We start from the raw sequence: 13,930 nt of genomic DNA, 5'->3' as shown, positions 1-13,930 counted from the left end.
TTATTAATTTACTGCTTGCCAACTTGTCATTTGCGTGTTAGGGGTGGATGATTTTGGATTGGATTTTGCATAACCTGATCCGATAAAAAACACTGTAAATTGAATTCATTCAAATTATTTATAAATTTAAATTAAAAAATTAAAATTCAAACTATAAAAATTGAAAATTTAAAAATCAGTATAAAAACACAATAACAAAAATCTAAAATTATAAAAATTCAACGCCGAATCCAAAAATCTAATAGGAGTAACAAATACCATTAGAATTGTTTAACATTGTTAAGTTTATTATATACTACATAAATATATTTTAGATTTGGTATTACTTCTAATTTTGAAATATCTGTTCCGATCCAAACTCCAAATTTTTTAAAAATCCGATCCAAATGGAATTTTTAACGATTACACAATTTAAAATGTTGCACCAGAAACACATTGATTATTGAGAGAGAATCTTAAACATAATCAAACAAATAAGAAAAACAAACACTATTATCGTATCACAAATGGAGAAAAACTATTTCAAACATAATACACGAGCAAGTGAAAAACTAGTTCAAACACAGACATTTTCTTTTTAAGAATTTCATAATCGTCAAGAACAACATATATTGGCATTCTGCACAAAAAACACAAACAAGCAACAAATTATTGCCAAAAGGCCATCTTTCTATGTTGCAAGATTCAGAGAGATAGATAGATAGATAGAATAGAATAGATAGATACAATACAGATAGATAGAGAGATACAAGCCAACATCAGACAGTAATATATAAGCATGATTGTGCAAGTATTACATAAACTTGACAAACATGTAAGAAATTGGGATCTCAATTTACCACATGCATTTTTATAATACCTAGTCACTACAGCTGCTTCTCTAATGTCCTAATATACATTATAGTAGCCATTCATAATACAATTAATTTTAATAAAACAATAGATTGAATCCCTAAGGATCCGCATGCCCCGCCACTTCGTCCTCGCTTTCACTCCGCCCGTCACTGTAGGCCTCGTTGCCGCTCACTTCGTCGTCGCTCTCATCGCTATTATCAGCATCCTGCTTCTTTGCATAACGGTCACAATACTCTGAATTGGACAAGAAAAAATACGTGATAAGACGTTTAAAGGCATTCACCATTTTTTAACTTCTCCATGAGACGGAATGAAACAACATACCCTTTACTTTTTTATCGTATTCTGATTTGTCTTTCATCATCAGAGACGCGGCATCGCCATTGAGTGGGTCTGAAGGGTTCGGATAGAGTAGAAGCTGGGGGAGGAAAACCTCAAAGACATTCAATAGATCTGCATATGGACATCATTTTACCGAGGCAATGTGAGTATTGCGACGTTAATTCAAAACAAAATAATAGTAAAACAGTAATGGAGCTAGGATTTCAGTTAAGGAAACCCAAATCTCTTCTTTTTTACTACTATATGATTAAAGATATATACAAACACCCACGATTTGTTAATGTCATGATCTCCAATCAATTGATGAACTTACCGAACATTGGACTCCATGACTGGTTGATGACATCCAAGCATACCGAGCCCGACCTATCATCCAAAAATATGAAAATTTATGCATGATAAATATATGCGACAAAGTTTCTGGAAGGTCAAAAAATATGAAATGGTCAACATTCTGATTTCTGAATTATTTGAATAAGATATGATAAACCCATACGAGTGTTTTCTCCAAGTGCAAAAGAGTATACATATTATAACAGAATTGCTAGGTAACTTATCACATATCCAAATCCCAATTATTTACATGAATCAAAAGGCAGTTCCGCAAATGAAAGGTCATAGAGACAAAGCTTATATTCCTCTGAAAAGCTGCAACAAAAAGTGCATAGAACTTACAGCTCGTCAACATTGGGGTGGAAGATTTTGTTGATAAACCCGATTGAAGGAGACTTGTAAGGATAAGCATCTGGAAGTTCCACGCGAACTTTCCAAACTCCACCTTCATATGGACCTACAATAAATATCAATTTCAGAACCACCCTCTTCAAACTTGAGGTTAATTTTATAAGATCATCACTCCATGATATATACACCAAAAGCATCTTAATGAAATAATCACTTTCGAGAAGACCAACAAGGGAGTAGAAACACAGAAAAGTATAAGAAACAATCAAATAATGATGTTAATAAAAAAATTAATCTAGTTGTGATAGTATGTCACTTAGGTTGCTAATACTATAAGGACTAGAAATGAGAAAATTAAAGTGGCATATAATTATAAAGAGCATCACCAACATAATTGCAAAAGCAACTGTAAAAAATAAAGTCATATCAGATGGAGGTAATCTGCTAAAGTAGGGTGGCATTACTTTCTTTTGGGCCATGAAATTCCACATTGAATTCATTGATGCCATCATTTATGGGCTCCACAGTGTAGTCACTCATCATTCTACAACAAAAACATTAAGGTTAGGTAAAATAATTTGGAGTATCCCATTAATAGCTTCAACCCCCAAATGTTATCATAAAGCAGATCCGACAAATGCAATATAATTAGGCAAAAATAATTGTATTGTTGATCAATAACATTGATGGATACAAACTAGATGATGCTTGAGATAGTTGGAAAAGAAACACTTACAATTTCATGACATCCATGTCACGTCTCTTGCTGGGAGAAGACATTTCGTCAAAGAGCTATTCGGTGTACTGCCTAACAAGGAATAAAGTGATAGCAATTTTAAAAAGTTTTTTTATACAACTTAAAGAAAGAATTGCAAGGAGTGAAGAAAGCATGAAATCATCACTAGGTGTGCTAATGGCTTGCAGAATTTCTACAAGCAAAACTTTGAATTGCAGGGTTGAGAAAACATAAAGCATGGCAATGGCAATGCATCGGAAGCAATCTCAGCTGATCAGTCTTTGAGAAATCACACTAGCAAATTACACAACTGGCTGTACAAGAACACGAGTAACGAGTGGCGTGCCTACAAAAGCTAAATCCAAGCCAGAGTCATGTAAATGGAAGAGCTGCTGCTGCCTCTGGAGAGCATAAGAGGTGGGGGTAACAACATTCCGATTCGACTGAGACGAGAAGGGGTTCTTTCAGAGGAATTTCACAAGCAAATGGGGCAGACCAGATATGAAAAAGAGCACAGCTAAGATGAGTTTGATGAACAGGACAGAAGGGCTGATTCTTATCCCAGATTCTTTGTGGAAACTGCTGCAATCAACATAAGATGAAGGTGGTGCAAGAACGAATGGAGGGGGGTTTTGCCAAGACTCCATCTTACTGATTGATTTTTTGCTTATTTTCCAAATGGTATTGGGCATTTCTAATTTGGGACAAATCATCTCTCAACATACTTACAAACCAATCTCACTCAATGTCTGCTCAATACGCATCTCCCACCACCAGAAGCCTCAAAACACGGCAACTTGTACAGCTCCCAAATTTGTGCAAGCAAAAAAACAAAAATAAAAATAAAATAGTATTTCCATAGATACAGCAGGCGGTGGGCTAGTGCTAATAAAGAACTGGTTGTTCAATAATACGACGAAAATAAGAATTAGAACATCTGTATTGCAAAACTCAAAATGCAGTAAAAAATTTACTCCAACGGTACTGCTAAACCAATCCCAAATTATTGAAGATTGGAAAATAGACAAGGGAAGAGAAATACCGTAAAGAAAAAGAAGAAACTTAGATGAAGAAACTCACAAAGAAGAAGAGCGGCGTGGCGGTTCTGATCGGATTGCAGGGATTCTTCGGATTTTGATTATTAATTGGAATTGGAAATTGCAAAGAGGAAGAAGAAATGGTGCCGCGGCTGTGAATGATGAAGGATTCCTGCCTTCTGTAAATTTTATATATATAGCTTACAGAAAATATTGGGCTTTCCTTTTATCTTGTTATTTTCCCCTCAATAAAGTTTCTATTATTTGGATTTAATAATTACTACTATGATTTATTCTGATAATAGTGACGTAATTACAGTTCAGCATGCCTTTTGAAAATATATGACTTATTGCCGAAGAAATTGTACTACCAACATTTATGGAGGTATTTATACAAAATTTACTTAAATTAATTTTATTTAATACGGGCTTGTATTAATTTAGTAAACTCAATTAATATACTAAAATTATTTATATTAAATGTCATTGATTAGATTTCATATTGAGTTTTATTGTTGAGCATAGATCTTTAGAAGTCATGAATGATGAAACGATATTCGTGAAATAATAAATAAAATAACATTTGGATTTCCTACAAATGCAAATATAAATATTACTAGATGATTTTGATACATTTTCCATCTATGGCAAAAATTAGAGTAAACAAGTGAAGATTCTAGTTATAAAATGTTGGTGGTTAAGGTACAACATGCTTGTTCGAAGCAACGTATACAAAATCAAGCATGGAGTTGGCTTCCATTGGTTGACCCTGACCATGAAGGTAGAACTCTACCACTGGTACTTTGATCGACTTCGACATCAAATAGATCATCGTCAAAGTCGATGTCACCGAGATCAAACTGGTATGCCTGTTGCTGCTGTGAGCTTTTGTCCTGTTTCTTCACCAGCCTTTTCTTGGTCCGTGCAGTGCTCTCGGTGAAGTCATCATTCCCATCAGGGATACTGGCAGCATCTCTTCTCCTTTTTGAGTCGAGGCTGTCGTTGCTGCTGCTTCTACTTTTCTCTTTGTTATGTTCCCTGATGGTGGCTTCAATGGTTTCCAGCAACCTGTCTCCGTATCTGCTCAGTTTCATTCTGAAATGGTGGAAAATGTAGGGGGTTAGTGCTTAGCGCGCCGGGTGGATGCTTACAACAACAGGGCCGGTTACTTACTTGCCGATGCCATTGACCTCTAGAAGTTCCTCTTTAGTTCTAGGTACTTTTATGCCGATCTGCTGCAATGTACCATTTCTAACAAGGAGAAGAAGACAAGTAGTACAATGTAAGTCACGCCTGATTATAAAGAACGTAAACTGGATCGATTATTCATTCAAAGATGGCCATACGTGAAAACATGATGTGCACAAAGCCCATCTCCACCTTCCTTCACAAGGGCTAGTCTAAGTTTTCGCAACGATTCAAACAGCTTGCCTGAGAGATCCTGTGTGGTTGGCAGACATTGGATAATTAACTGCAAGTAGACTCGAAGATTTCATTAACCACCCACTAAATAAAACTCAGAGAATCTACCACATCCACTTTCGGCTGTGGTTGGGCGGGGTTCTCCGTCTGTTGAGAGGTTTGCTTTCCTGATGTCAGTGAGCCTTTCGCTGGAGTGGCTTCTGATCTACTTGACTTGAAAGCTTTAGCAGTAGACGGGAATCTAGAGATAATTCCACAAAATGATGGTGTCAGTAAACGATAATCTCCAGAATAGTTCCACAGAAATGATGAAAATTTTTTAGAAGATCAAAAGGCTAATCAGTTAAGCTACTGGGAAAACATTACTATTTTTTTTGGGAAAACATTACTTAGCATGGTTAGAAGCATATTTACGAGGAACCAGAAAGAAGCCAGATGCACATGAAAAGAAGAAATCAGCTGCAACTCCACAAAAATGCAAATTGCTGACGGAAGAGTTGTCTGAAAGTGGAATTCAGGAATGATACAGTCAATAAGTAGACACTATCACCTTATTTCAATTATTGTATGGTATCAATCATGTGATTAAGTTAAAAAGCTTGTTGAAGAAACTAAAAGGATGGAGCAAATGTGTAAATAGCTTACTAGAGCAATAGAACTATACATGGACATGGTCATTCAAAACTATTTGAAATTTTATTATATCAGATCCCTACTGAAGAGATGAGACCATAATCATTTCCTGACATGGACTGATGGACAGATGCTAGAGCATCAGCAAGTAAAAAAAGTACCTACCAAATTTTTTAAGTGCCCACATTCAGCATTCCAGCGATTATTAAATAGTAGTAGGAGTACTTGATTTTGAAAAGACTTCACGCCAAAAAGAAAAGCAATGATAATTCATAAACACAAGCAAACATAACCTTAATTTAATTGTCTGGCCTCCAACAAAGATACCGCGGGCCTTGGAGTCATTCACCTGAGATAAAGAAATCCATGCACAAAGTTCATTCTTAAATAAGCAAATCGAATGGAGAAAGATGGCAGGTAGAGAAGAAAGATAACGGAATGCTGATCGGAAGGAGTACTTTTCCTTGTTCATGTAAACCCCATATTCTTCCAAAAACAATGAGAAAGGCTTACCTTCACCACTGAGGACACTGATCCATATACATCGCTCTTTTTCACTTCCTCAAAAAGGATATCTTCAATTACCAAATGACGCAACACACGAGATGCTTCACCTTTAGCCAAATGTTTTCCAGCTCCATGCAGGCTCAGTGCTTCATGTCTGTGTTTCTTGACCTGATTTTGTGTCAAAACGGTGAAATAAGTTGCCTAAATAAAGGGAAAGGGGAATACACTTCTGCATCAGGACATACATATTGGCTCAAGGAACCTCTGTAGACTTCCAACAGATGGGCAGTTGAAAACTGCTGTCTTGTTATCTTTACCAATTCAACCTGTAAAGCATATTGCATAGCATTAGAAAGTGTAAATTGACTAGAGGTTGATTCTATTTTACAATTCACAAACTGATTACTACAGACACGATTTATCCTCTAGATGTAAAGAAAAAAATAAGAAAATTAACAATTAACAGTAAAAATCCTAACCAGCTGCTTTGCTATCTCAGTCACGTCTTTCTCAACACAGATGTGGTTCTTGGAACAATTGTCACATGTTTTCAGGCAGTTAATAGGATCAAATTTTTCTCCAAAATGAATAAGCTGTAGCAGGCGTCGACAGTCAACATCATTCTCGGAGTAGCTAACCTGAAAACAGTTCAGTAATAAGAAGATACTTATTAAAGATGCACTGATGCTAGATAGCGCATAGAAAATTATACTTTTAGTACCATTCTTAGAAGATTCTCAGTGTTTGTCTCCAATAACTTCCCGGAGGATGTCATGTTGCTACGACCATGTCCGGATGCAAAGGGAGTTTGCTCATACGCACCTTGAGTAATCATATGCTTCACTCGGATCTGCAGAAAAACAGATTAGGAAAATGCAAGTTCAGTTTGACGGGAAGTAAACATATAAGAGTGTTAGAACTTCAGATAGTGATCCTAAACAAAGAAAGATGCCCACACAAGAAAACTAGGAAGACGACATGATCAAAGGAGGATGGGAACTTACATAATCACTATAGCTGTAGTATAACACACAAGATGCAGGCTGACCATCCCTACCAGCACGACCACACTCCTACTTGCAGTAAATTTATATTCACCAGTTAAGGAAGATACGGTAATGATTGTGCTACAAATATTATAGGACTTTTAGAAGGGAAATGGAGAATCAGAGATTAGAGAATGCTTTCAGATATTACCTGATGGTAGCCTTCAATAGATTTCGGAAGAGAATGGTGAATGACAAACCTAACATCAGGCTTATTGATACCTAAAAGAAATTGTGAGCAGACTCAGCACAAATTTTAGCTTCAAAGGGAACCAACTATGTAGGCGTTCTCACCCATGCCAAAGGCCACTGTTGCACATATAATGTTGATCTCATCCTTACTCCACTGTCTTTGAATCATTGTACGCTGTGTAGCCTCCAGGCTCCCATGGTAAAATCCTGCCCTGTGTCCATACTCCTGAAAAATGCATAAGCAGACTACATAAAATTGCAAGAAAATATGAAATTTTAACAGCTCATACACAACAGCTAGATCTTCCTCTCCCTGCTATAACTGCAAACTTTACCTTTATTTATTTATTTCCTTTTAAGAGGAAAATTGTAAAAAGATTTTTAAGTTTCAGATCCTGTTCATAGTTCCAACTCAAATGCTTGTGCTTAATGTCAGATAAAATATACTCCACTACAGGTCTATAACTGAACAACCAAATTATGGAACTGAGCCAAAATACCATAGATGCCTGTTTAAGTTGCAGCATGCAGAACATCATTCAACTATAATGTTCAAGGAAATTTTCAAATTCACATTGATTTTAAGATATTTAAACCCACGCTGATTGTGTTTCTGAGCAATGACACAATCTCAGCAAAATATGGAATAATTCCACACCAGGATTAGGGGACAGCTCCTATATACATTATACCATCTTCAAAAATCATCAAGTGAACAGAATTATCAAAGTCAGCATACTAACCTTTAACTTTTCAGCTACTTTTTCGCAATCCATTCTAGAAAGACAATAAATGATCCCACACTCATCGAAATGATTCTCTTTGATAAATTTGTCAATGTCTTCTATACACTTTTTTGTTTTGGGAACGACCGAATACCTGAATTGTTTTGAAACATTAGAAATTACAAGCTTGAGCAATATAAATTGAAGTTATCACTTACCGCAGGTTCGAACGATTAAAACTTTGTCTGAAAACGATGCAATCCACTAGACCAAGAGCTCGTACAACATCTTCCTTTACACTAATAGTAGCAGTAGCGGTTAAGGCCAATACAGGTACAGTTGGAAACATCTGCTTCAAAATGCCCAGACTCTGCATAGATACCAAATCCAAACTGGGTAAAGCCAATCTATTCCAAGCATGATTTTTTGTAGCAAATAGAAAATTTCTGTTTCCCAAGCTATTGCAACATGTCATAGGAAAATAAGATCTTCACAAATGCATCAGCAGATGAATGTTATTGCAGCGCGTTTTATTATTACTCTAAGCAATAAGCAATTCATCTACTTCATGCTCTAAATATGTAGTCTATTCCAACACTCACACAAAACGGATGTTTAATATGAAGAGCTTCAATATAAACCTGGTAATCTGGTCTAAAGTCATGTCCCCATTGGCTAACACAATGAGCCTCATCGATTACAATCCTAGCAAGATACTCACGAGCATGTAGGTTCTCCAAATGCCGCAGTAGGACGTCACTTCTACAAGCATGAAACAGCACGAAATAGTTGTTTACAACTTGTTAGAATGTCAATGGAAAATATGGAATGCCTTATGGTTTAAAATTCCACTCTCTTCTATAACCCATAAACAAAATGACACTCTGATCAGCTTGAAATGAAATTAAATGAACCCAAAAAACTGGACATGATGTTTACATTTTCAAACATTTCCATCTAACAAAAAGACAGAAAATCATAACAATGCACAAAAAAACATGTTGCTCATTATGGTTCAAATTAAATGTCTCCAAGAAAAGGCTTGAATTTTCTAAAAAAAGAAAACAATCTTTGACTAAACTCAGCTTTTGAGAAGAAATAATCCAGTAAAAATGTTTTTTGTTAAGCTTGCAGTCCTCGAATTTTATAGCAAAGCATCAGTTAGAGGCATAAGCATTATTGAAAACAACATATGACCAAGAAATAAAGAACAATTCCAGGCATGCAATCTGAAGACAGGGTTATAGAACTATGAACATATACTCACTTCGCGACTTTCTCAGGGGTGACATACAGCAGCTTGTATTTGCAGTATTCTGAATTAAGCTCCCTAAGAATCTCCTGCTGCTCAGCCCAGTCCATGCTGGCACTGAGATAAGCAGCACCTATGTTTGCCTGGTTGTGATTTGATAAAAACAAACACAATAGGGTGAAAATTTTCTTATGATAGCAAGAATTGAAACAAATGGAGAAAAAAAAACTATCATTTAGCTGGTCTAATATACAAGATTACCTGCAAAAGATGCATGATTTGGTCTTGGATAAGAGAAACAAGAGGTGAAATGACCAAAGTTATACCAGCGCATATATGTGCAGGGAGCTACAGGAAAGGAGCATTGAAATCATGTTAGAGGAAACCTAAAGAAAACTCACAAAATGACAAGTAATTGAAGATTTGCTTTATACCACCAGTTAGAGAGAATTTCAATGTCCATTAGTTTGCAAGAAGAAGGGAAAAAATGATTTCACACTGCAGTAGTACATTCAAAAATGTTAAGCAAATTTCTGACCTGAGGACAATCTGTAAAATTTCAAGACAGTGACTCTTATCAGCATTTTATGCTGTGTCATAAGCACAATTCTACTTCCATTTCTTGAAAAAAAATCCCTTATAAATATTGCTAGCATACCAAGCCAGGTGACTCATCACATATATTAAATCCAACATAGCAGAGGCTGCATGCTGCAGGAAAAAAAAATCTTTCCTGCTATTGCAGATAGTAGCTGATGATGAAAGCAAAAATGTGAATCATCAGCTCTCAGCTTTTAATTCAAATGAGAATTCAATTTGCAGGCTGAATAATAATAATAATCACAATACAAACTTGAACTGAAAAGAATATATCACTGATAAATAGTAACTATGGGAGAGAGTGTAGCTCAAAAGTCTCACAGTGCAAAGAGTTCGTAGGCTGAACTAAAGGGGAAAAAGGCAATTATGTAAAAGAAAACATTTTACCTGGTAAGTCAGACTTTTCCCCCCTCCAGTTGGCATAAGAACAAACACATCATGTCCACTCATAGTAGCATTGATCACCTCTCTTTGGTTTGGCCGAAAGAAATGATTACCAAATGCTTTTCTGTTTTCAGCCTGATAATCAACAGATGAACAACAGGTTAGATTGTTAGAATGTCAATAAATGGAATTTAAGTCAAAGATGAAATCCAATATTAAACCTCTAGTTTTTTCATCCAAGGAAATCCCTGACTGCTCCATTTTTGGTCATTTGAACCGTCTATGTAATTAACTTCAATATTCTTGGGCACATAAGGTGTTCTCTCATATGGAGTTGAAACCCCTATACCATCTGTTGTATAGCATGACGATGAACCCCATCTATCAGAGTCGTATAATGAATTGTTTTCTTGGAACTGGGAATCAAGTCTTGTGGGACCAATTGTGTACGGCACTGTGCCAGGAGTCTCGTAGTGAAAAGCCATAGGTATTGCTGTAGAGGCTGAAAAATGTGATGTTCTTCTTTCCTCGTTGACTGACATGTTTGGAATATGCTTCTCAAGCTGCTTAATTTGTTCCTTCAGCTGCTGCCTAACAATATCATAAAAATAGATTATTTGATAACATTACAGAAGTCAGATAAATAAAATTCCTTTGATACATTACTTGGACAAAGGCTTATAGGAAAAGTAGATAATGAAAGACTAGTATTATAAAACCATTCAGGAAATTATAGATTCTAAATCAACTGTTGTATGTCATACAAAATATCCATGTTGATACACAATTCTGGAAATGGCAGCTCTGCATCAGCAGTCATTCTAGTTTGAAATATTCTGACCACAACATTGCTTCCAGAAAACCATTAAATCATGAAAGTGTAGGCAGTGGAAAGAAAGATACACAAACCTTTCCTGGCGAAGGGCATCTACTTTCTCAGGAGACATATCATCAACATTGTCAATTAGATCATTTGATATAGCTATCAGGGTATCCTTCAACGTTTTAAGGTGGTCTGAAGCTTCAGAGCACAGACCTATCTGCTCCAACAAAGTCCAGTATTAGAATTTGGCAGTATATCTGAATTGTGAATCGTTGATAGGTAAAATTAAATAGGAGTAATACCTTACAACCGTGACTGCATATCAAGCACAGCTCTGGAGGTAAATTTATTTCATCGTTAGGATAATTGTTTTTAACCGCAGGTGGAGTAATTGGTGGAATTTTAGAGAGTGATGGTTGAGGTGTTGACTGATAATGATTTAAAACTATTTGGTCCACGTCAATATCCTGAAAAGAGAGATTTTTGTCAATTCTTGTCAGTACAAATTTAATCATAAACATACGGATACTGTAAGCCACAGCCACTGAAAGAATTACCTCCAAAATATCATCATCATCTATGTCAACAGCAAAGGAAGACCTGGGGTCATTCCCTGTACTTGCTTGCGTAGTAGATTTAATTGCAGTATGGTGGACAGAGTGTGAGCCATTCTGCATGGTTGGAAACTGTCTACCTTCCTTAACCTCAACAGTGTTGGCTGTATAACAACTGTTCAGGCTTTTACTGGGCCCACCAACTTGTACATCCCCTTTACTACTAAAGCTTTTATGATTTTGATCTCGCCCTGCAGCCATGCTCTTCAAATCAGATTGGAATAGCTGTGTTGTTTGTCTTGAACCTCCAGATATAGATGCATTGACATTCTTTGCTAAAGGAATGCTTTTCCCAGGTTTACTATAACTTCTAGAAGATAACTGGAGGCTAGAAAGCAGCTGCCAGGCCTGCTGATATTTACACTCCAATTAGCATTTGATATAATTTTTTTATCTTAAATTAAGGATAGATACTCTATCAAAAGCTTCACAACAAGCCACCCGGGGAGGTCAACTGGAGCACAACGCTAAGCCAAAAAGTATGATACAAACATTTCTGTTTAAGCGTTAGCCTAATTAGGAGGGGGGCCACCAGCAATAACAACTCAGAAAAGGGAAATTTTTACATGTATAAGATAATTTCCATTCAGTAGCTATATGATGAATACTGAAAGATAAAAAGCTTACGCGTTATAAAATTCTATTTGTATGTTACACAACTTTAGCATTTTGAGTCAGGAAAAGGGAAATATGCAACCTCTTATGTCTAATGCAGACGGGAAATGGCGTATATTTTTGTAGCTACAATATTGTAAGATGAAAAGAAAAGCATTAAAGGATCCTTAAGTAATGTAAATTCCCTAAACAAGCACTGAGAGGCTAAGATTATAAGAACAAAACCGATGTTTGTTCATATTTTAAGTAGCAATTAAAATAAAATAACATGCACACATCCTATTGATACTTCACCTTTTCAAGTTGTTGACCCTGCATCCTGTCGTTCTGAACTTGACAAAGCAAGTGCCTAAAGGAAACAAAAAATAAAAAGGATAAAGAGGTAATGCAAAAAAGTCGTAATGAACCAACATTCACATGTCCAACATCTTGTCCAATCCTTAGGGTTGTCAAAGAGTAAGAATGGTTTGGGAAGCATGGGCGAGATAGTTCCTTCTTATTGTACTTAAGTGCTTCTACAATTTATCTTCTCTCATGAAAGTCCAGTGAAAGATTTGAAGTTTGGTTACATAGGTTGAACATAGTATTAGATACATTGGTACATGTAAAGGAGCAAATTGAGAATAATAGAAAACGATATTCCACATACAGAAGCAGATATTCATTTCCCGAAGAAAGATAACGCAATGAAGTATGTACCTAGCACCCGTTGCTTTGACAACTTGAGGTCTCTGACTTGACAGTGAGTACAGGAATTTCGAGCTCAAGAACTTATCTTGGCTCGAGAAGTTATTATGTGCTTTGGCATGCTCAAGCCAATTGAATTTACAATTGATGCCTCCATCGGAGTTGCTCCCGCTGCATCAAAAAGGAACTTAAGGCTTAAAATTACACTCACGCATGCGTACACAAAAATTATTAAAAAAAAATATGAACTGAAATAGGTAGCCCATTTTCCTTGCCTCGAATGATTTTGCTTCATCGCTACTAAAAATTGCTCTTCCTGATTATCCTCGTCATCGGAAAATCCAGATCATCATCCTAAATTTTAAGCAAAATTATGAAGAAAAAATCAGTGTTAATCCAAACTTGCATTTCTCGTTTCATAATAACGAATTTCCGGCATAAATCATCTCAACGCTTTCGTATCTCCCCATAAAAATTGGATTTCTAGAAGCCGCAAAAACGCAGACGCAACTTCAAAATCCACAAAAATGCACTGACAAATTCGAAAATGATGGGAAAACGAACCAGCCGTTCGGAAAGCCAAACAGTCAGAGCTCCGGCAATTCCTAAGAAGCAGTAAGCTCGGTTCCAACTAATAATGCAGAGAGGGGATTGAACCGATGCGAAGCTTGAATAGGAGAGTGGGGGAAAAGCTTAAGGAAGGGGACATAGATTGGCGGGAAATGAATAATTGCAAATTTTAGAATTTTGGTGACTTGGGCCTATATTTGGTGGAC

General features: G+C 36.3%; 2 protein-coding genes across 4 annotated transcripts; both read right to left on the bottom strand.

The window, feature by feature from the left end:
- Positions 1-746: 746 nt before the first annotated feature.
- On the bottom strand, positions 747-3,849 carry LOC121769088 (ubiquitin-conjugating enzyme E2-23 kDa-like). 2 transcript variants are annotated; one of them, XM_042165771.1, is made up of 7 exons: positions 3,698-3,849; positions 2,618-2,689; positions 2,346-2,425; positions 1,873-1,987; positions 1,511-1,563; positions 1,180-1,308; positions 747-1,089 (listed from the first exon to the last, which is right to left on the bottom strand). In XM_042165771.1, exons 2-7 carry the CDS (start codon positions 2,659-2,661, stop codon positions 953-955), a joined length of 558 nt encoding a protein of 185 aa, XP_042021705.1. In that variant the 5' UTR covers positions 2,662-2,689; positions 3,698-3,849; the 3' UTR covers positions 747-952. The 2 variants fall into 2 exon arrangements, with proteins under 2 accessions (XP_042021705.1, XP_042021706.1); XM_042165772.1 differs by having other exon boundaries at positions 2,618-2,685; positions 3,698-3,842.
- A 373-nt stretch (positions 3,850-4,222) lies between these two features.
- LOC121767660 (ATP-dependent DNA helicase Q-like 4A) lies at positions 4,223-13,866 on the bottom strand. Of its 2 annotated transcripts, XM_042163991.1 has the most exons (26): positions 13,719-13,866; positions 13,430-13,508; positions 13,167-13,325; positions 12,762-12,816; positions 11,796-12,200; positions 11,541-11,705; positions 11,325-11,455; positions 10,637-11,006; positions 10,419-10,550; positions 9,693-9,779; positions 9,447-9,574; positions 8,821-8,941; positions 8,398-8,549; positions 8,198-8,333; positions 7,557-7,680; positions 7,414-7,484; positions 7,221-7,289; positions 6,938-7,066; positions 6,696-6,854; positions 6,462-6,542; positions 6,223-6,384; positions 6,003-6,058; positions 5,185-5,317; positions 5,001-5,095; positions 4,828-4,905; positions 4,223-4,749 (listed from the first exon to the last, which is right to left on the bottom strand). In XM_042163991.1, the coding sequence occupies exons 2-26, from the start codon at positions 13,447-13,449 to the stop codon at positions 4,392-4,394; spliced, it is 3,576 nt and encodes a 1,191-aa protein (XP_042019925.1). In that variant the 5' UTR covers positions 13,450-13,508; positions 13,719-13,866; the 3' UTR covers positions 4,223-4,391. The 2 variants fall into 2 exon arrangements, 1 of the variants encoding a protein (XP_042019925.1); XR_006043163.1 differs by lacking the exons at positions 4,223-4,749; positions 4,828-4,905; positions 5,001-5,095 and adding an exon at positions 5,466-5,577 and having other exon boundaries at positions 5,196-5,317.
- Between the last annotated feature and the right edge of the window lie 64 nt (positions 13,867-13,930).

The sequence above is a fragment of the Salvia splendens genome, chromosome 15, assembly GCF_004379255.2.
Source record: "Salvia splendens isolate huo1 chromosome 15, SspV2, whole genome shotgun sequence".
Taxonomy (NCBI): domain Eukaryota; kingdom Viridiplantae; phylum Streptophyta; class Magnoliopsida; order Lamiales; family Lamiaceae; genus Salvia; species Salvia splendens.
The sequence above is the reverse complement of the archived record's forward strand: the minus strand, read 5'-3'. Positions and strand labels throughout refer to the sequence as shown.

Coding starts and splice junctions, on each gene's coding strand:
- LOC121767660 (XM_042163991.1), bottom strand. CDS start 13,449: ATGAAGCAAAATCATTCGAG. Junction 9,780..10,418: donor GGAAAAGTCTGACTTACCAG/GTAAAATGTTTT, acceptor CCTTTCCTGTAG/CTCCCTGCACATATATGCGC. Junction 7,485..7,556: donor AACAGTGGCCTTTGGCATGG/GTGAGAACGCCT, acceptor AATTTCTTTTAG/GTATCAATAAGCCTGATGTT.
- LOC121769088 (XM_042165771.1), bottom strand. CDS start 2,661: ATGTCTTCTCCCAGCAAGAGACGTGACATGGATGTCATGAAATT. Junction 2,426..2,617: donor GACATGGATGTCATGAAATT/GTAAGTGTTTCT, acceptor TTTTTGTTGTAG/AATGATGAGTGACTACACTG. Junction 1,309..1,510: donor GTCATGGAGTCCAATGTTCG/GTAAGTTCATCA, acceptor GTCCATATGCAG/ATCTATTGAATGTCTTTGAG.